General features: G+C 49.7%; 2 protein-coding genes and 1 pseudogene across 3 annotated transcripts; all 3 read right to left on the reverse strand.

The window, feature by feature from the left end:
* Positions 1 to 473: 473 nt before the first annotated feature.
* Positions 474 to 2,203, reverse strand: Cort (cortistatin). 2 transcript variants are annotated; one of them, NM_007745.4, is made up of 2 exons: positions 1,967 to 2,203; positions 474 to 913 (listed from the first exon to the last, which is right to left on the reverse strand). In NM_007745.4, the coding sequence occupies exons 1-2, from the start codon at positions 2,084 to 2,086 to the stop codon at positions 704 to 706; spliced, it is 330 nt and encodes a 109-aa protein (NP_031771.1). In that variant the 5' UTR covers positions 2,087 to 2,203; the 3' UTR covers positions 474 to 703. The 2 variants fall into 2 exon arrangements, with proteins under 2 accessions (NP_031771.1, XP_030109015.1); XM_030253155.1 differs by having other exon boundaries at positions 474 to 910; positions 1,967 to 2,117.
* Positions 2,204 to 3,788: 1,585 nt separating this feature from the next.
* Cenps (centromere protein S) lies at positions 3,789 to 13,040 on the reverse strand. The gene is made up of 5 exons (NM_027263.2): positions 12,916 to 13,040; positions 7,699 to 7,822; positions 7,079 to 7,112; positions 5,593 to 5,659; positions 3,789 to 4,368 (listed from the first exon to the last, which is right to left on the reverse strand). The coding sequence occupies exons 1-5, from the start codon at positions 12,961 to 12,963 to the stop codon at positions 4,213 to 4,215; spliced, it is 429 nt and encodes a 142-aa protein (NP_081539.1). The 5' UTR covers positions 12,964 to 13,040; the 3' UTR covers positions 3,789 to 4,212.
* Rpsa-ps12 (ribosomal protein SA, pseudogene 12) lies at positions 17,872 to 18,905 on the reverse strand (annotated as a pseudogene).

The following is a 19,411-nucleotide window of genomic DNA, read 5'->3' on the forward strand; positions in this document are numbered from 1 at the left end:
TGCTAGCTTGCTTGTGAAGTTCACAGTGCCTGCCGAGGATCAAATCCAGACCCAGGGCACGCGCTCTGCCACCCTCGGGCCAGAAGAGACTTTTCATGCTGGACTGAAGTGGGCTGGATGTGGTGGTACATGGCTGTATCCAGCACTCAAGAGACCAAGACAGGCTGGGAGTTCAGGACCAACTGGGCTACATGTAAGACCCTACCTCCAAAAGCTAAGAATAAACTCTGTTTTGAACTCTTAAATATACAGCCTTGAACTGGACATATTCCCCACACTTGAGGTAGAGGCAGGAAAATCATTTTAAGGTCACTCATAACTACATAGGAGTTCAAGGCCAGCCTGAGCTTAGACAGACCTTTTCTCAAACACACACTCAAACACACACACACAAATGCGCGCACGTGCATGTCGACCAAGAGAAGACATAACCCTCACCTCCCAGCACCAGGAAGGGGACGGAAGCCCAATGGTTCTGCTGATTGGAGCAAGAGCCACCACCATTTTATTTGGAGGGGGTCACTGAATCTCCAATCCCTTAGTTGACCTGTTGTCGGTAGCGAGCATTACTGAAACCAATGATTCTCACAGGGCAGGGGAGGCAAAGCTGACATAAGAAGAAAGCTCCCCGCTGATTGACAGTCTTTATTCAGGTCTCGTTGGCATCTCACAGGGTGGCCAGGGTGCTATGCCCAGGGTGGGGTTACTTGCACGAGGAGAAGGTTTTCCAGAAGAAGTTCTTGCAGGGCTTTTTATCCAGGTGTGGGGGCTGTTGGGGGGGTGGCCTTTCCTGGCTCTTGGACAGCCCGGGGGTACCCCCTCCGACGGGGGTGCTGGAGCTGGCTTGGGAAGCCCACTCGTGCCACCAGGCAAGGAAAGTCAGAAGGCCGCTCCTCCCCTCGGTGGCTTCCTGCTGTGTTTTAGAGAAGCAGATAACAAAGGAGAGAAAAGCAACCACTCACCACTCACTCACTGGGACTCACTCAGCCTTCGGATATGCCCCCCCACCCCCACCCCCCACAGAGAGCAAACTGTTCCTTAACAAACCACACTCCCTCAAAGTCAGAGTGAGACGGACTCTAGAGAAACTGCTCAGTGGAGAAAAACAGACCAGTCCAATAATAATAAATAAATAAATAAATAAAAATGCTGATTTTTTTCAAGCATGGTAGCAGAGACCTTTGGACTCGGCAGTCAGGAGGCAACAGCAGATAGAGTACTGTGAGCTTGGGCTAGCCTGGGCTACACACAGTGAGGCCTTATCTTGAAAACAAATAAAGTGCTTTAACTTCTACCTTATAATCTGTGCTGAGGTCCTCAGCTCTGAGACTAGGAAAGCTGTCAAAATGGCTGCCAGCTGAGAGGCCCTGGGTCCACAGGCTCTCCCACCTCCACACATCCTCCTGGATGTTCAGAAATCAGAACAGACTGAGTCGCTAAGTCTGGGCCTTCTTTCAAACTCCTCAGGAAGTTTCTAGGAGTACTCTGATGATAAACGACCCATCTGAAACTCATCTGGTGATCTCAAAGAAAAATCCACTTTTAATGGTCAACTTTATGGACTCTTTCTTGGAACTTTTTCAAAAATGGAAAAAAGAGAAAGTAAATCATTTGATGAAATTATAAAATTTACACCATGGAGAACAAGAGGGCAGGAATTATTTGAGCGAGTGAGAGTATAGCTGTGTATATAAATTAAGGCTCTGGAAGTCCGTGTGACTGGTCTCACGGCAGAGAAGACGGTGGAGCGCTGTGACAGCTGGAAGCAATCCCTGTCTCCAAAGCAGACACCAGCAGAGAGGAGTCCCTGACAGACCCAGGCTAGGAGAACTGAGGGCAAACAGGGACCAGGGGTCTGAATGGGGCGTTGTAAAATCCTAGGGACACACACACACCACAACACAGAACACATCATGCAGGACTGAGTGGTCAGAATTACAGAGACAAACTGAGCAGGTGCACTCACCACACTGTCCTGGCCAGTAGGGCCACTCTCCAGGGGAAGGGCGGAGGCTGCGACCCCCCAGAGCAGCAGCAGCCCGAAGGCTGAGGGCCACTTGCCTCCTGTGCCTCGGCCACCCATCATCCTCGGACGTGCTGAGGTCTGTGCTTGGTGGACGAGGGTCTCTTCTGTGGTGTTTTAAGCTCTAGCACCACCTGCTTGGGGGTCTGCACTCGTTCATTGAAAACCTACACGCCTCTCCACACTCACGCGGTGACGCACAAGCCGGAGCAATCAGCTCTCACAGAAAGAAACATTTGTGGGGTTGGATTTAGCCCCTTAATTAAAGACTCGGGACTTTTCCTGTGTTTGGAGTGAATCTGCTCTTATTTTAGAACACATGCGCGCTTGCTCTGGGAGTTCTGCTTCCTTGTGATTGTGCCTGTGGCAAGCAGGAAGCCATCAGAACAAAGCCGGGTGATTTAACAGAATATGAAATCAGGCCTGGGTAAAGAGCTGAAGATGTGGGGTCTTACCCAGGAGAAGCAAGACTGCAGGCTGGGACGCAGCTCAGCTCAGCCCAGCACGTGCCTACCACGGTTCCGTCCATCCCCGGAGCTAAAAGCAGGCATGTCTGAATCGGCTACGAGCAGAAGTAACCAGGTACAGAGAAGACCCAGGGTCACAGGATGGCCCCAGTGTTCACCAGGTCGCAAGGAAGGATGAACCAAGAGCATGTCCCAGACTGCCCTCTGCCCCAGGCTAGACCTTTGACTCGCTCAAGTATAGATGCGGATGCAGAAGAGAGACGGGACCAAAGGCCTTCTGCATCTCAGTGCCACGGACGCTGTCCTGGGCCTCTCAGTGACATGCACACTTGCAGAGTTCCTGGTCTAGGGCTTTCCAAGATGCCCAGGTCAGCAGTTTGCACATTTCTTTAAAAAAAAAAAAAAAAAAGATAGAAAGAAACGAGGCCAGGAAGATGGTTCACTGAGCACAGCAGTTGCGATGCAACCCTGGTAACCTGCAGCTCCACTCTGGCCCCCAGATAATGGTAAAACGGAAGAACACACCGGTTCCTAACAAACTTGACCTCTGACCCACACTCCCGCTGTAGCACACACGTGCATCTCCCTCTCCCCGTCATAGATACCATTTTTGAAAATGTAGACATGCACGTCGATAGACTGGCCAAGTGTAAGGGATGCTTTCTTTGTATAGGTCACAGTCACTTCCTGAGAAACCTGGACTCGGCCAGCTGACAGCCCACTTCCTTCCCAAGACAGTGACAAAGTCCTGGGCCACCTCCTGGCCCTTCACAGGTCCAGGTTGAGAATTGTGGGGATGTGAGGGATGGACCCCGCATATGCAGACAGACCTGAAACCCCATCTCAGACACTAGAGAACACCAAGATCCAAGGGAGGCTCGAGACTGAAACAAAGCAACTGAAAGTCGGCTCCTTCCAAAGTAAAACACGCCCCGCTCTAGAGACCTTCCCGAGGTCCCTCTTCCACCATGGGGTGACGCTCAGGTCATCAGGCTTTGCCTACACCCAGCGAGCTATCCCTCTGCTCCCCTACCACTCCACAAGGGAAAGAAGGCAGGCCCTGAACACCTTACATCCTTCAGGACACAGCAACAGTAGGACAGGGCCCTTGGGACACTCCAGACTTTCCCTTCAAGCAGACATCTCCTCGGGAGAGCCAAGGCTTAATTCTATAGACCTGCTAGAAAAGCCACAAAGCCCTGCTTCTGAAATCAGCCCTGAAGAGTAAGAGATTTCATTCCCAGGGACCACCAGTCACCGCGATGGAGGCTGAGACCTGAAGCCACAGCAGCCGGGCTCAGCAAACACAGCTTTATTTATTCCCAGGGACCACCAGTCACCGCGATGGAGGCTGAGACCTGAAGCCACAGCAGCTGGGCTCAGCAAACACAGCTTTATTTATTCACCCTGCTGAGACCCGCATTCGACCTGGGAAATAAACAGTGAAGGACTAAGCTCACCCCGACAGCCAGCACAGCTGATTGCTAGCCCACTTTGCCAGTCACTAAGTCACGCTGTGCCACCCAAGTGCAAGCCTTTCCTATGCCCCGTGACGCGTGAGGTGGCTTTGCAGGAACTCCCAGCTTCTAAGCTTCTGCCGAGAATGACTTCAAACAGGCAGCACGAAAAGCTGCCCACACACGGGGCCGTCCTTCCCATGTCTGTCCTCATCCCTGCAGACTGCCCTCGTGGCGAGCGCTGCTTCCAGATGAGATGAAGGCCTTAGCTCTCGCTCTGCAGCTCCTCAGCCCCGTCCAGCTCCTCAGCCATGGACTCCCGAGAGCTCCTGCTTTCATCTTCCGGCTTTCTTTTCTTCTTGGCCTTTCCTTTCAGGTTAAGCTGGGCAATCTCTTCATTCTTCTCTGTAATGTATTTTAGCTATGTATATATACAAAAAGCAAAACTATATTTAAGTCTTTAAATCTGTCTATAAATCATTTTACAAACCTAAAAGAAAATCCTCACAGTAACTTATGCCTTTTCCAATATTCATTCCAAAAGAACTGGTGGAAATTCATTGACTGAGTTATCTATTGAGCACTAACTATCCGAGAAACGGAGACAGGGTCAAGTCCCCATTCCTGTGGAGGGGAAATCATGAGAAGGGCAGAGACCAGGCAGGATCGCTGTGGTCCACGTCTGCTGGCAGTCACAGCCAGGTGACACTGACACCTCAAAGTGGCAAGTGTCTTCACCTAGAAAATAACTGCTTGGTCAAAATGACTCTTGAGATGTGAAAAAATAGAAATCGTGTTCTCTTCTGCATAACCAGGCTTGCAGACTTCCGTCCACCCTGGTCCATCAGAACTGCGGGTATGGCCTGCCTGGGGTGGCACACCTGTAAACCAGGCTCCTGGGATGGTGACAGAGGAGGAGGATCTCGCGTTCAAAGCCTACCTGATCTAAAAGTCAAGTTCAAGACTAGCCTGTATAATTCAGCACGAGTGTCTCAAACAAGAAATGGGGCTGGAGAGATGGCTCAGTGGTTAACAGTACTTCTTGCTCTTGCAGAGGACCCAGCTCTGATTCCCAACACCCACACTGTGGCCCATGACCACCTGTTCACTCCAGTTCCAGGGTGTCTGAGACCATTTCCTGACCCCCAAGGGCACCAGGCAAGCATATGGTACACATGGATCCATGCAAGCCAAACATTTACACACATAAAATAAAATAATAAGCTTTACAAACAAGCAGCAGACAAGGGGTGGGTGGGTGGGTGCATAGCCAGTGGTATACCACTTGTCCGATGTGCAGAAGGCCCTAGATTTCAATCCCCAGCTCTGGGGTAAAGGCGCCACAAGGGGGTCATCCCCAGAGACTATCCATGACTAACCTGTGACATCATACGGTAAATGAATCATGGGACCGAAGTTTTGAGATATTACAAAAAAGGTAAATTATGGAATCCAGAGAGAGCTGATTAGAAAATTTTAGATTGGTTTTGCGAGATCCATCATAATGAAAGGAGAACCATAAAACACAGGCAGGTCTGAGCACCTCCACCATCTCTAACGCAAGGCGCCCCGAGGAATAAGTGACAAATTGGGAATAATGTATTCCGGTGGGGGAGGGGAGAGAGGGAGGAAATTCATCTCTCACCAGTGAATTATTTCGCCTGGCTAAGAGCTTCACGTCTTCAGTGGTGACCGTGCTTCTTTTCGCGTGTCTGCAGAAAGGGCAGGAGCAAGTCACAGAACGTTTGGTATTAAAGTTTAGGCGAAACACAAAGGTTCACGGTCGAACTTCCGACGAGCAAAGGTGCCTAAGTGGTCCATCTCTGCGGACTGAAAGCATCAGGCAGCAGCCACAGTAAAATGAGTGAGGTAATGAGCCAAGACACCAACCCCGCAGAGGATTGCAAAGCCCTGCTGTCCACTGGGCAGCAGCAAGGTAGATACCCTCCACAATTCCACCGGTGCCCGGTATCTGTGCCGGATTTTAATGTCCTTGCCGTCCTAGCTGCAGGAGCGGGGTCCCCATATCCATATTGCTATGGATAGCAGACACCCCCAGTCAAGTCCCAACTTTAGCAATCCACTGCGCAGAAAGGAGGAAGGAGTGTTTGGTAGATTTTGTGTATGAACGTTCTGCTTGCATATACGTAACCACTGGATTTGGGGGGGGGGGGGGGCAAAACCTCACTAGGTAGCCCAGACCAATAATCTTGAACGTGTGATCCTCCTGCCTCAACTTTACAAGCACCAAGATTACAGGCATGTCCCCACCACACCCAGCTTACTGCTGGAACTACACAAAAGTATTTTTAAAAAAACTCCATTGACTTCCACAGCTAACACCGGAAGGGGAGGTGAAGGCAACCGGAGTTTCATGGGACCGAGGGGTGGGCACGAGCGAGCAGCAGCTGAGGAAGCCACCGGCATCCCATGCCACTGCCTTATCCCACTTGGGTACGCGATGGATGATGCTGAGCAGGTTTTAGGGACAGATATTAATATAGATGGAGAAGAGGAAGGCTTCGAGCCCCTGAGAACACACTACATAATGCACTGAAAATATCCATCCTAGAAACAGAACGCAGAGGACCGCTGTGAGGCGGGGCGCGCAGGTGCAGAGAGCAGGGGCCTCAGTCATGCCAACCGCCGCCGAAAAGCAATGGCTTCCAATCACCTGAGGTGCTAATTGAAGAGACGACACAAATCACTGCTAAGAGCTTCCTCATGGCGGATGCGGATGGAAGCCCCTGCCTGTCATTCTCTGTACACCTGCAAGCAATCAGGCTGCGACACAACGTGGCCCCTCCCAGGACCCCCTGAGCTCCCAGACCCACAACAATCAAACCGTCCCAGGGAACAGTTTTTAATACAGGCAGCCACACAAGTGCAGAGTCCTGGGGATGCAACTCAGACCTCTGTCAGCCAGAGCTGGGTCACTCGGAGACCCGCAAGAAAACTCAGAAATACCGAGGCGGTCTGAACTGACGTGTTCAGAGCAGATGTTAATCCCCAGCGGCGTCATGATCAGCCACAACCCCCACCCCCAGAAAACAAGAACCCCGAAATACACCAACAGATGTGGACAATGATGTCAGTGGACCTCAGATCACACTGCCAGCTTCTCTACCCACCTGGCAAACATTTCAAGGTCTTTGGCAAAATTTTCTGAAAGAGAGAGAAAAAAATAGATTTTAGCTGGCTTATCTCCATCTTTAGGAGTGTAGCCTTGGCTTCTAGTCAGCACAGCACTGGCTTTTTAAAATCATGGACCCCTCCTTGTCCTTCCCAGTAACGCCCCCCTTCTAAGACTTATCCTGACTGTGGGGGGGCCCCTTGGTCCCTAGGGGCCGTCCTTTAAATTCTGCTCCAACCTTCCTCTCAAGGGAAGCAAGAGCCTACCCATGGGTTCAGCTGCTACACACCCTAGGGAAGGAAAGAATGGGGACAGTGTCCAATGTTCCAGCCACCGGGGCACCACCAGTGCAGTTTAAACAAGGTGCTGATGCCTGGTGTTGTCACGACAGGACAACCTGACGGCCCTTCCCACACAGCATACAAATTGTACAGCATGAGGTGACCAGGGAGAATGTGGCCACCGGCTAGGGGTGGGAGCTGTGTGTGTGTGTGTGTGTGTGTGTGTGTGTGTGTGTGTGTGTGTGTGTGTGTGTGTGTGTGTATGTGTGTGACACACCTCAGCTCCTACCACACTGGTCCCAGGCAAATCCCACAGAAAAAGGCAGTGGCCTCGTACCGCACTGTCGAAAAGTCACCTCGGAGATCGCCGCGATGGTCTGTTTGCTGAAGTTCACCTGTTTGTTCAGCGTGACTTCCTGGCAGAGACAGCCGACCGTGTAGTGAACTGCCGCCTTCAGCCTCTGCGGGGGAAACCAAAGTCCTGAGGGGCTGCAAATGAGAGCTCTTGCACCTGCGATTAAGACCAAGGGGAGGCTGCTGGGCCACTTTCCCCTGTGCTCTCCACCCCAGCCGAGTGACACTTAAGTGTACTAGTCAGTTAATGACACTCTCTGGAGTGTGACGTGGGGAAAAGAGACTTTCAGCTAATGGTTATTATTTAGCTCACATAAAGATAATCTGTGACAGTCAAGGAGGAGATGTGACACCAGGGCTTGCCTGCCCCTGCCTCAGCTGCCCCCCAGGCCCTGCTCACTTCGGCCCCTCTGGGGAATACGATGAGAAAGCAGTTTGTGGCCTGAAAGTGGCTAAACAAAGACAGAAAGCTCCCATCCCTCTGCTCCGAGTCCCTAGAAGCCTCAACCCTCCATGTACAGATGACAAGACACAAACCAGCAAGGCCGGTGACCACATGCCTGACCATCCTTTCATCTGGAGAGTCACAGTCACCTCAACAGCCGACACTGACCCACTAGGCAAACACTTCCACTGACTCACATCCCTAGTCCTCAGAAACCCTCCCCCTCCTTTTTAAAGAGTTCTTTGCTTATTGTGTATATATATATACATACCAATGTCCTCAGACACACCAGAAGAGGGCATCAGATCCCGGTACAGATGATTCTGACCTACCATGTGGTTGCTGGGAATTGAACTCAGGAAGTGCTCTTGACCTGAGCTGAGCCACCTCTCCAGGCCCAAAACCCCTTTTAAATACTGGGAAGAAGTAAAAAAAATCACTCTTCCCTAAGCCAAGACTACCAAGAAAGGGGACGGGGAAGAGGCTCCAAGCGGGCGAACAGCAGCCCTGCTCCGTCTCCCCACTGAGTGTGTCCTCCTCCCCTGGGGAGATGGGAACAAACCCCCTCCTTACAGGGCACCAGCCAAAGAAAGGACCACTCCAACCAAGTCCACCCTGGGGAACCAATGAGTTTATTGGGTGCATTTACAGAGCAGCCACAGGACTGTGGAGCCTCACACCCAGCAGGGAGTAACACAAAAGAACACGCAGCTGGCTGGGAGGCGCAGCCCAGTGACAGAGATCAGATGAGGGTCTCCCAAGTAGTCACGGCTGCTCTGTCTGGAGGGAAACACTATATGATATCTGAAGACAGAGCTGAGGCAGGCATGGTGACACCTGAATCCAAGACACCAGCAAGTATGCACTACTTAGGCAAGAGTAGGGTCAACTACAGAGCTGTTTGGGTGAGACCAGGCACATGAGCTAGGAACCCTCATCTGCTCAGCCATCAGGCAAGGTAAACCCAGGCCTTTGGCAGAGAAGACAAAACCATCATCAGCCTCTGTCAGGTAGGGTTGGGAACAGTAAACCGATCTTTCTGACCACACCCGGCTCAGGGAAGTTTTGTCTGACCCAGCCCACTAAGCTGCCACCTTCCTTCTTCCAGGTTGCAGACCTGGAGGCTAAATCGCCAGCCCTAAACTCCAGGGCAGGACCCTGACTACCTAGCTTGATATTGCCTACATGGCTGAGTGGGCATCCGGGTCCTCAGGAGGTACACCAGAAGCAAGATGCAAACTTGGTAACTCACCTTTCCAACCCCATTTAATCAGTAAGAATTTACTGTCTACTAAGAGCCAGGCTCTGCTCTAAAAGCTGAGAGAATACAGGGGGAAAAAGGCCCCAACTATGTGTACTTCAGAGGCAGAGTGCTTGCTTAGCAGGTGCCCTGAGTTTAATCCCTAGCACCACAAAAAAAAAAAAAAAAAAAAAAAGGAACGAATAATACATTTAAATTAAGGGGCTGGAGAGATGGCTCAGTGGTAAGAGCACCGATTGCTCTTCCGAAGGTCCTGAGTTCAAATCCCAGCAACCACATGGTGGCTCACAACCATCCGTAATGTAATGAGATCTGACTCCCTCTTCTGGTGCATCTGAAGACAGCTACAGTGTACTTACATATAATAAATAGATCTTTTAAAAAAAATAAATTTAAATAAAAAAAAATAGGGGGTTGGAGAGATGGCTGCTCTTTCAGAGGTCCTGAGTTCAATTCCCAGCAACCACATGGTGGCTCATAACTACCTGTAATGGGATCTGATGCCCTCTTCTGGTGTGTCTGAAGACAGCTACAGTGTACTCATATACATGAAATAAATAATTCTTTGAAATAAATAAATTAAATGAAAGCAAGACTTCCAGACATGGTGGCACACGCCTTAGATCCCAGAGTGTGGGAGGCAGAGGCAGGTGGATCTCTGTGATTTCCAGGCTAGCCAGGGCTACCTAGTAAGACAAGACTGTCAAAAAAAGTGTGTGTGGCAAGATGGGTTATGGCTATTGCTGCAGTGCCTGACAACTGACCCTTAAAAGCTGACCTGACAGCAGCCTCACCAAAATAAATAAATAAAATATAAATAAGTAAATAATAATAATTTAACTATAGTCTATGCTCTCCATTACACCTTTGCTCTTAATGGACTCTTCAAAACCGTCAGTGTCAAAAACAAAAAAGATCAGGGTGGTGGTGACACAAGCCTTTAATCCGAGCACTAGAGAGGCAGAGGCAGTCGGGTTTCTGAATTTGAGGCCAGCCTGATCTATAGAGTGAGTTCCAAAACATCCAGGACTACATAGAAGATCTCTATCTTGGAAAAATAAAACAAAACAAACAAACAAAAAAGGAAACAAAGTTCAACAACGGGGCTGGAGAGATGGCTTAGTGGTTAAGAGCACTGACTGCTCTACCAGAGGTCCTGAGTTCAATTCCCAGCAACCACATGGTGGCTCACAACCATCTGTAATGGGATCTGATGCCCTCTTCTGGTGTGTCTGAAGAGAATGACAGTGTACTCACATACATTAAATAAATCAATAAATATTAAAAAAAATAAAGTTCAACAACTAGCCGGGCGTGGTGGCTCACGCCTTTAACCCCAACACCTTGGGAGGCAGAGGCAGGAGGATTTCTGAATTCAAGGCCAGCCTGGTCTACAGAGTGAGTTCTAGGACAGCCAGAGCTACACAGAGAAACCCTGTCTGGAAAAAACAAAAACAAACAAAGTTCAACAACTGAACACACTTGTGAAATGTAACAATCGATCAGAAGGGTGTAAGAGAACAGAGAACCTTCCTCCTCTGCAGAAGACAAATATGCCACCCTGAACTTGACTTGTGTTCTCATCTTATTTTATTTTCTAGACAGGGTCTCCGTGTAACACTGGTTGGCCTGGAACTCACTCTGCAGACCAGGTTGCCTCCCAGAAATCTGCGCTCAGTGGCCCGTGCCAGGCTTCATCTGAACTCAGAGCCTCCAGCAGGCTAAAACGGCTTAGCCACACTCCCTAAGGAGGGTCAGGGCTCTACAACTGAAATGAGAGCCTGAGAATTGCGCTTGCTACAGAGAGCAGATGAGCAGTGGCTCCCTGCTTTCCCAAGGATGCCATCCTTTAACTCAGTTCCTCGTGTAGTAAAATTGTTTTACTATTTAATTTTAATACATAAACCACAGAATTATTTCATTGCTACTTCATAACTGTAACTTTGTGAATCTCTGTTGTGAATCATAATTATCAGATAGGCAGGATATCTAATTGGGGTCTCAACCCACAGGTTGAGGACCACTGAAATGAAAGCAAGCTGCCAAGTGAAAACAGATGATGGCCGCTTGGGTGCTCACAGCTGGGCTCTAGCGATGGTTCTAAAGGTTCTGAATTTCTTTTTTTTTTTTTTTAAGATTTATTTATTTATTATATGTAAGTACACTGTAGCTGTCTTCAGACACTCCAGAAGAGGGAGTCAGATCTTGTTACAGATGGTTGTGAGCCACCATGTGGTTGCTGGGATTTGAACTCCTGACCTTCAGAAGAGCAGTTGGGTGCTCTTACCCACTGAGCCATCTCTCCAGCCCAGGTTCTGAATTTCTTAAAACAGGAGTGCAGGGCAGACAGCCGATGGGACGCAGATACCTAAGGAAGCAACCCCCAACCCTGAGCTCACAATCATTCCCAGCTGAGATGGCAGCTCTGATTCATCAAACAACTGAATATTGGCTCTGACACCACCCCGTGCAGTAGTTATCCGTATTCCGACTTTGCAAAGGAGAAAACTATATTTGGGCCACGACTAACTGACTAGAGGACCCGAAATCACAACCGACGCCAGAGGGTGGGTTCTAGGGCAGCCTGCCAGGGGCTGACTCCGGGCTCTGCAGCATAGAATAGACAACGTTTCCCAGGTCCTAGTGAACTGCTCAGGTCTCACTATGTAAACCAGGCTAGCCTCAAGCTCACACACACCGCTCGCTCTGACTCCTGAAATTAAAGGCCTGAGCCCCACGCACTGTCCTCGCTTGTTCCTGAGACAGGGTCTCTCTAGGTACTTAACTGATCTAAAACTCGTAATCCTCCTGCCTCAGCCCCTGAATTAGTCTGTGTGTCTCTCCTGCATCTCTCTCACCCTCACACGCGCTATCCCCAGCCTCTTTTGTTGTTTTGTTTTGTTTTGTTGTTTTTGTTTTGTTTTGTTGTTTTTGTTTTGTTTTTCGAGACAGGGTTTCTCAGTGTAGCCTTAGCTGTCCTGGAACTCACTCTGTAGACCAATTGAGAGATGTGCCTGCCTCAGTCTGGGATTAAGGACTTGCGCCGCCACCACCGGGCGGGCCCTCCTTTAAGACAGGGCCTCCCGTAATCCCGGTTGGCCTCGAACTCGGTATATCGCTGAAAATGACTCTAAACTGGCTTCTGCCTCCACCCTAAGCCTCTCGCTTCCACACACACCCCGCTCCGTGCTGGGGTCACAGTCGTTCACCACCAAGCCCGGTAGGTGCGGTGCTGGGACTCGAACCCATAGATTCCCTCATGCTGGGCAAACGCTCCTCCAAGCCCCATCGTCTCTCTGTAGCGCCCACACCCGACCCTCACAGCGCCGGGACACCCGGACTCTGGCGAGCTGGACGCAGGCTCGGCGGACCGCACCCCCTCCTTGCAGCCGAGCGACGCATGCGCACACGCGGAGGCCGGCTAGGGACTCGGGGCCTTTCCCTCTCCCAGGACCTCACGTCCTGCCCTTGCTGGGACCCCATTTATTTTATACCTGCCGGTGAGAGAACTCCTGCGGCTCCTCAGCCTCCACCTCCTCCATCACTGCGGACAACCCCGGTCGGCGCGCCACTGTCGGCTCAGACTTTCCCGCGCTACCTCTGCGACGGGCGGCGCCGAGGGTCAAAGCGCGAAGCGCCTCCTTCCTGTCCCGCGCGCGCCCCCTGGCGACAGCTCGCGGAAGGGTCTTAGCGTTGGTGTGACCCGGGGTTCAAGCATCTGTAAGAACGTGCGTGAGATGGCTCACTGGTTAGCAGTCACTGAGAGCACCGGCCAGACGCACCACCCACATCAGGTGGCTCACTAAACACGTGTAATTCCATCTCTAAGGGACACAATGTTCTCTCTTGGTCTCTCTTGGTACCCGCATGCAGATGCACACACAAATACACACATATGCATAATAAATATATAAGTAAATAAAAGTGTTTAAGTAAAAAATATATATATGTTGGGCCTGGTGATGCACCCTTTTAATCCCAGCACTCTTGAGTCATAGGCCAGTGGATCTCTGTGAGTTCCAGACCAGCCAGGGCTACATAGTGAAACTTGCCTTAAAATTAAAAAACAAAACAAAACAAAAAAAGCAAGAGTGTATAGCCCACAATTAACAGATGATAAAGCACTTGGCTGGCAAGATAGCTTTGTGAAAGCCAGGCATGGTGGCACATGCCTTTAATCCTAGCACTTGGGAGGCAGAGGCAGGCGAATTTCTGAGTTCGAGGCCAGCCTGGTCTACAAAGTGAGTTCCAGGACAGCCAGAGCTATACAGAGAAACCCTGTCTCGGAAAGAAAGAAAGAGAAAGAAGAAAGAGAGAGAAGAAAGAGAGAGAAGAAAGAGAGAGAAAAAAGATCGTTTTGTGGGTCAAAACACATTGCCCTGCAAGCCTGGGGCCCTGAGGCCCTGAGTTTGATTCCCAGAACTGACTCCAGAAAGTTGTTTTCTTACATCCACTGTGTGCTCACACTCACACAAACCAATAGCCAGTTGATGTAAGTTATGGAAGGCAGCGCCTTCTATGGTGAACCATTCACACACACAACCTCGTGCAAGGAACCTTGGATTTTTATGGCTCTTCCACCAGCACCAAATCAGTGATCAGTGAGATCACTGCTCAAACGCTATCCCCTCAGAGCGAGTGGTTCACGTTACCAGGGACAAGAGTGGCTGCTTCTCCATTATGTCAAGCTATACAGCGAGAGGCTCTGAGGTGGCTCTGCAATAATAACAGCTGCCGTTCCTGCAGACCAGGATTTGGTTCATGGCACCCACATGGTGGTTCACACCTGTCTATGATTACTGTTTCCAGGAGTCAGTGCTCTCTTCTGATCTCCAAGAGCCCAATTCATGCACGCAGGCAAAACACTCAGACATTAAAAAAAGGATCTGTAGAGAGGTCTGCCTGGCCCCGAAATGGCTGTAGCCAATGCCTACCAGCTATTTCATATTATCGCTGTAATTTGCCTGCCAGTCATTGACACAGAAAAATAACTTGGGGCTGGAGAGATGACTCAGAGGTCAACCATCTGTAATGAGATCTGACACCCTCTTCTGGAGTGTCTGAAGACAGCTACAGTGTACTTACGTATATAATAAATAAATCTTTAAAAAAGAAAGAAAGAGCCAGGTGGTGGTGGCGCACTCCTTTAATCCCAGCACTTGAGAGGCAGGCAGATTTCTGAGTTCGAGGCCGGCCTGGTCTACACAGTGAGTTCCAGGACAGCCAGGGCTACACAGAAAAACCCTGTCTCAAAAATTCAAAAAAAAAAAAAAAAAAAAAAAAGAAAGAGAGAAAGAGAGAAAGAAAAAAAATAACTCAAAGCAGGGTCATGCTGATCATCTAAACTGTTACATTCTGTGTGAGGTCTGTTAATCCTTTTTTTTTTTTTTCAAGACAGGGTTTCTCTGTATAGTCCTGGCTGTCCTGGAACTCACTTTGTAGACCAGGCTGTCCTGGAACTCAGAAATCCACCTGCCTCTCCCTCCCAAGTGCTGGGATTAAAGGTGTGCACCACCACTGCGGCGAGGTCTGTTAAGAAATACCACAACCTATTGTAGATTCGGTTTATTATGTTAATTGTTTTTAATTACATAGGAATTTGTACATCTATATGTAAGGCATCGTGGGTCCCTGCCCCCAGTTGGCTCTAATTAGTAAATAAAGTTGTCAGCAAAGATTTAAAACAAAGATTTAAAATCACTACAAGATTTAAAATCACTACAAGAACAAAGATTTAAAATCACTACAAGGGGAAGCAGGAGGACCAGCCCTGAGAGTTGCAGGAGAGAGCACATAGCCATGTAAGAGCCAGGGGAGAGCAACCCCAGGGGCTCCTACCCCATTGGGTCTGGGGTAGCGATGATGGATTTTAGAAAGTGATAATTCAGTAGTATTGGAGGGGAGGCGTTAACAATGTGGAAGTTTGGGAGTGGCCCAGCCATTGAGCTGCTTAGGACATATTAAAAACAAGGCTATGTGGGTGTGTCTTTCATTCAAGAATCCACAACATTAGGCAGTACTGAGAAGCCCATGTGCTGGGGAGTTTAGAGCAGGATAACATTCTACCACTACAACAAATTAATTACGTAGGACCCATCAAATTAAAGGTCAATATGAACTGTTATGCCTAAAACTTCTTGAGTCAGAGCTGATCGTCGGGCAGCACTTCCTGCACCTGTGTATGAACTCACTGTGGTTCTTGTGCCCCCCCCCCATTTATAAGTGGACAGAGAAAGATGCCCAGGGCCATAGCCTCAGCTACAACCCTGATCATCAATATTAGGTATGCACTCAATAAACTATCCCTGTATGACTGAGATCAGTGTTTGTGTGCTCTCTGGGGTCACTCATGCACCTCAACAAAATCAGTCTTTAAAAAGTAAAATATAGAAGCCAGCTGGTGGCGCACGCCTTTAATCTCAGCACTCAGGAGGCAGAGGCAGGCAGATTTCTGAGTTCGAGGCCAGCCTGGTCTACAGAGTGAGTTCCAGGACAGCCAGGGCTACACAGAGAAACCCTGTCTCGAAAAACCAACAAAACAAAACAAAACAACCAAACAAACAAACAAAACAAACCAAGAAAAAAAGTAAAGGACAGAGCAGAGCTGGGCTGTGGGTCAATTTACAGAAGAACTGTTAACTCCTCCACAGTTACCTAGCAACAGTAAAGACCATAAAAAGGGCTGTTTAGCCCCACCTCTCTCTCTCTCTTACTCTCTTACACTCTTACTTGTCTCCCTCTTACCCCTTACTCTCACCCTCTCTCTCCCTTCTTTGTCTTCTCGCCTCTCTCCCTCTTACTCTTTTTCTCTCTAGCCTTCTCTCTCTCTCTCTCTCTCTCTCTTTCTCTCTTTCTCTTTCCCTGCATCTCTATAATAAAGCTCTTAAACCATAGACAGTCTCTGCTCATCAAGGCTGCGCGCACTCTCGCATTGGGAACCTCTTCCCTCTCTCCTATAACCCTGGTGGCTTTAGCAAAGCAGCTTCAGGGTGCCCAGGTAGGGCTGCCCCTGGCCACCCCCTGAAGAGTGGGACAGAGGAATGTCCACCTAGGGATGAGTAGAAGGTAGTAGCAGCCCTCCCATGCCTGACAGACCAGAGGATAGGTAAAACTGGCGGAGTGTGGGTCTCTTTCCCTTCCCCCTCTTCCCCGGGCCCCCTTTTTTAGTTCCCAACATTGCTGCAGTGTTCAGAGGCCCCAGCTTTGATCCCCAGCCTGTGAGGGTGGAAACAACCCAATGTGGCTCTTCCTCCCTCCACCTCTCCCTCTCTCCCTCCCTCCCTTCCTCCCTTCCCTCCCTCCCTCCCTCCCTCCCTCCCTCCCTCCCTCCAGTTGTTTCCCTCCTTCCCAACCCCACTCTCTCAGGCCCTCATTTACTCAAATCTCAGTTCTATGAGCCAAGGAATCCTTTGCTGCTTCGAGTAGTCAATGCTTGGAAAATTGCTCTCAATTTTTGTGCTAGTCCCAGTGTAAACAAACACAGTCTCCCCTGTGTCCTTAGCATCACCTTCACCATTGAGACACTCAACACCCAACCGTGGCTGAGAGAATCTACTCTTTCAGATCCCCAGCGTCATCTACTTCAAGGTCCAGCTGAGATTACTGAAGGCAGGTTTGAGTAGGATGACACACAGCCCATCCATCTGCCACACAGACGCCATAAACATCAGGAGCACGGGCAGGATCAAAGGTAGTGTCCGTGTACAAAGGCAACAGTGGGGCCATCTGGGGATGCAGAAGGAGTTCATTTTTTCCACCAATTAAAGAATTAAAAGGCAAAGTCAGAAGCCGGGCGGTGGTGTCACATGCCTTTAATCTCAGCACTTGGGAGGCAGAGGCAGGCGGATTTCTGAGTTCGAGGCCAGCCTGGTCTACAAAGTGAGTTCCAGGACAGCCAGGGCTACACAGAGAAACCCTGTCTCAACACAAAACAAAACAAAACAAAACAAAACAAAACAAACAAACAAACAAACAAAAGTCAGGAGTGGAATCCCACACTTGGTAGGCAGAGGCAAATGGATCTTTCTGAGTTTAAGGCCAGTGTGGTCTATATAGTGAGGCTGTTTGATAGAGAGAAAGAGGGGGGGTGGGGAGAAGAAAGGCAGGAGAGAAGTCTTGGGGGTCCTGTCCTGAGTCCTGCCAGAAAAGTTAAAAGATATCAGAAAAATCAAGCTTCCACTTAGAACCTCTTCTTCCTTCCTTTCTTCCTTCCTTCCTTCCTCCCTCCCTCCCTTCTTTCTGTGCGTTTTTTTTTAAAGATTTATTTCATTTATATGACTACACTGTAGCTGTTTTCAGACACACCAGAAGAGGGCATCGAATCCCATTACAAACGGTTGTAAGCTACCACGTAGTTGCTGGGAATTGAACTCAGGACCTCTTAGAAATGTAGTCACTGCTCTTAACCATTGAGCCATCTCTCCAGCCCTATAATAACTTTTTTTTTCTTTCAGCTTTTAGCAACTTTATTTTCCTTCCATCTTTTTTCCCTTTGCTCAGGCACCTGCACAGCCGCTCAGGACCACTCAGTGGTGGCTCCAACCCACTCAGTGGCCTGCGCTGTGGGAGCTGCTGACCAATCCTCAGTGGCTGGCTGTGCACTCCAGTCTTCCGTGGGGAACTGTTGGATGGGCACAGAGGGAACCTGCACACCCTCAGACCAGTCGGCCACCTCAGGCTGAGCAGCAGTGAACTCAGGAGCTAGTGCTGTCCACTCACCCTGGAATTCCTCCTTGGTCACAGCCTTCTCAGCAGCAGCCTGCTCCTCCTTCTCAATCTCCTCTGGGTCTCTGTGGAAGTAAAGATCAGGCATGATCTCCCAGGGGTGCTCACGGGAGATAGTACCTCGCATGCGGAGTACTTCCCTGGCCAGCATCCACCACATCAGAACCACTGAGTGAGCTCCCTTGTTGTTGCATGGAATGGCAATGTCCACGTAGTGCAGGGGAGAATCTGTGTTACACAGAGCAATGGTGGGCAGGTTGACATAAGAGGCCTCTGTGAGTGGCTGGTGGTCAGCCCTGGGATCGGTCACCACTAAAAGCCGTGGCTCCCTGAAGGCTGCTTGGATCTGGTTAGTGAAGGTCCCAGGTGTGAATCGGCCAGCAATCGGAGTGGCTCCTGTGGCAGCAGCAAACTTCAGCACAGCTCGCTGGCCTGTGTTCCTGGAGGAGATGACGCTGACGTCAGCAGGGTTCTTGATGGCAACAATAGCTAGCTCGAGCTGCGAGCAACAGCTTCTCCCAGGTCCTCTTCAGGTTTATGATGTAGATATTGTCACTTTTCCTTTGGTAGATGTACTGCTCCATCTGAAAGTCAAGGTTGGTGCCACCTAAGTGGGTTCCCGCAGCAAGGAATTTGAGGACATCCTCCTCCTTCATCTGCAGGACGTCAAGGGCTCCGGACATTGTGTAAGTTTCCCTTTAAGTTACGATGGGAATCAAGAACAACGCCGTATAGACCCGTCCCCGGGTAGCGCAGAAAGCCTATAATAACTTTTAAAAGCAAAGCTATGGTTGCCATTTCTTGGTACAGGCAGTACAGTACAGTAACCATTTGTAGTTAAGGTTTCAGGTGGGGCATAGAGCACTCCTTGAGAAACAGATTAAATGGTAAACAGGAATGAACCTCAGTTGCCTTTACTATAAAATGTCTTTTAAGCCCAAGATGGAGGCAGGCTGGTTTATCATCTACAAAGACAGAGCTTTTCTAAAAGAACAGGGAAGCCTGAAACACCCGAGTTAGGCTCTGCCAGCGCCAGAAAGAGGAAGACAGAAGAGAAGAGAACAATTCTGAGGGAGGAGTCAAGAAGGGGACAGAGGGCAGGACACCCTGGCAGCAGTAAGAGTGGCGCTAGGGAGCAGGAATCCCGGCCAGGAAAAGCCTTAAGGTGAACTTGCCTCCATAGGAGTGTCCCCTGGCAGGTCCCTGAGCTGTCCCACTGTGTCAGCCCTAAGAGAGGAGACAAGGGTCTGTCTCCACCTAGAGCTA

This window comes from Mus musculus, chromosome 4 (genome assembly GCF_000001635.26).
Source record: "Mus musculus strain C57BL/6J chromosome 4, GRCm38.p6 C57BL/6J".
NCBI lineage: Eukaryota > Metazoa > Chordata > Mammalia > Rodentia > Muridae > Mus > Mus musculus.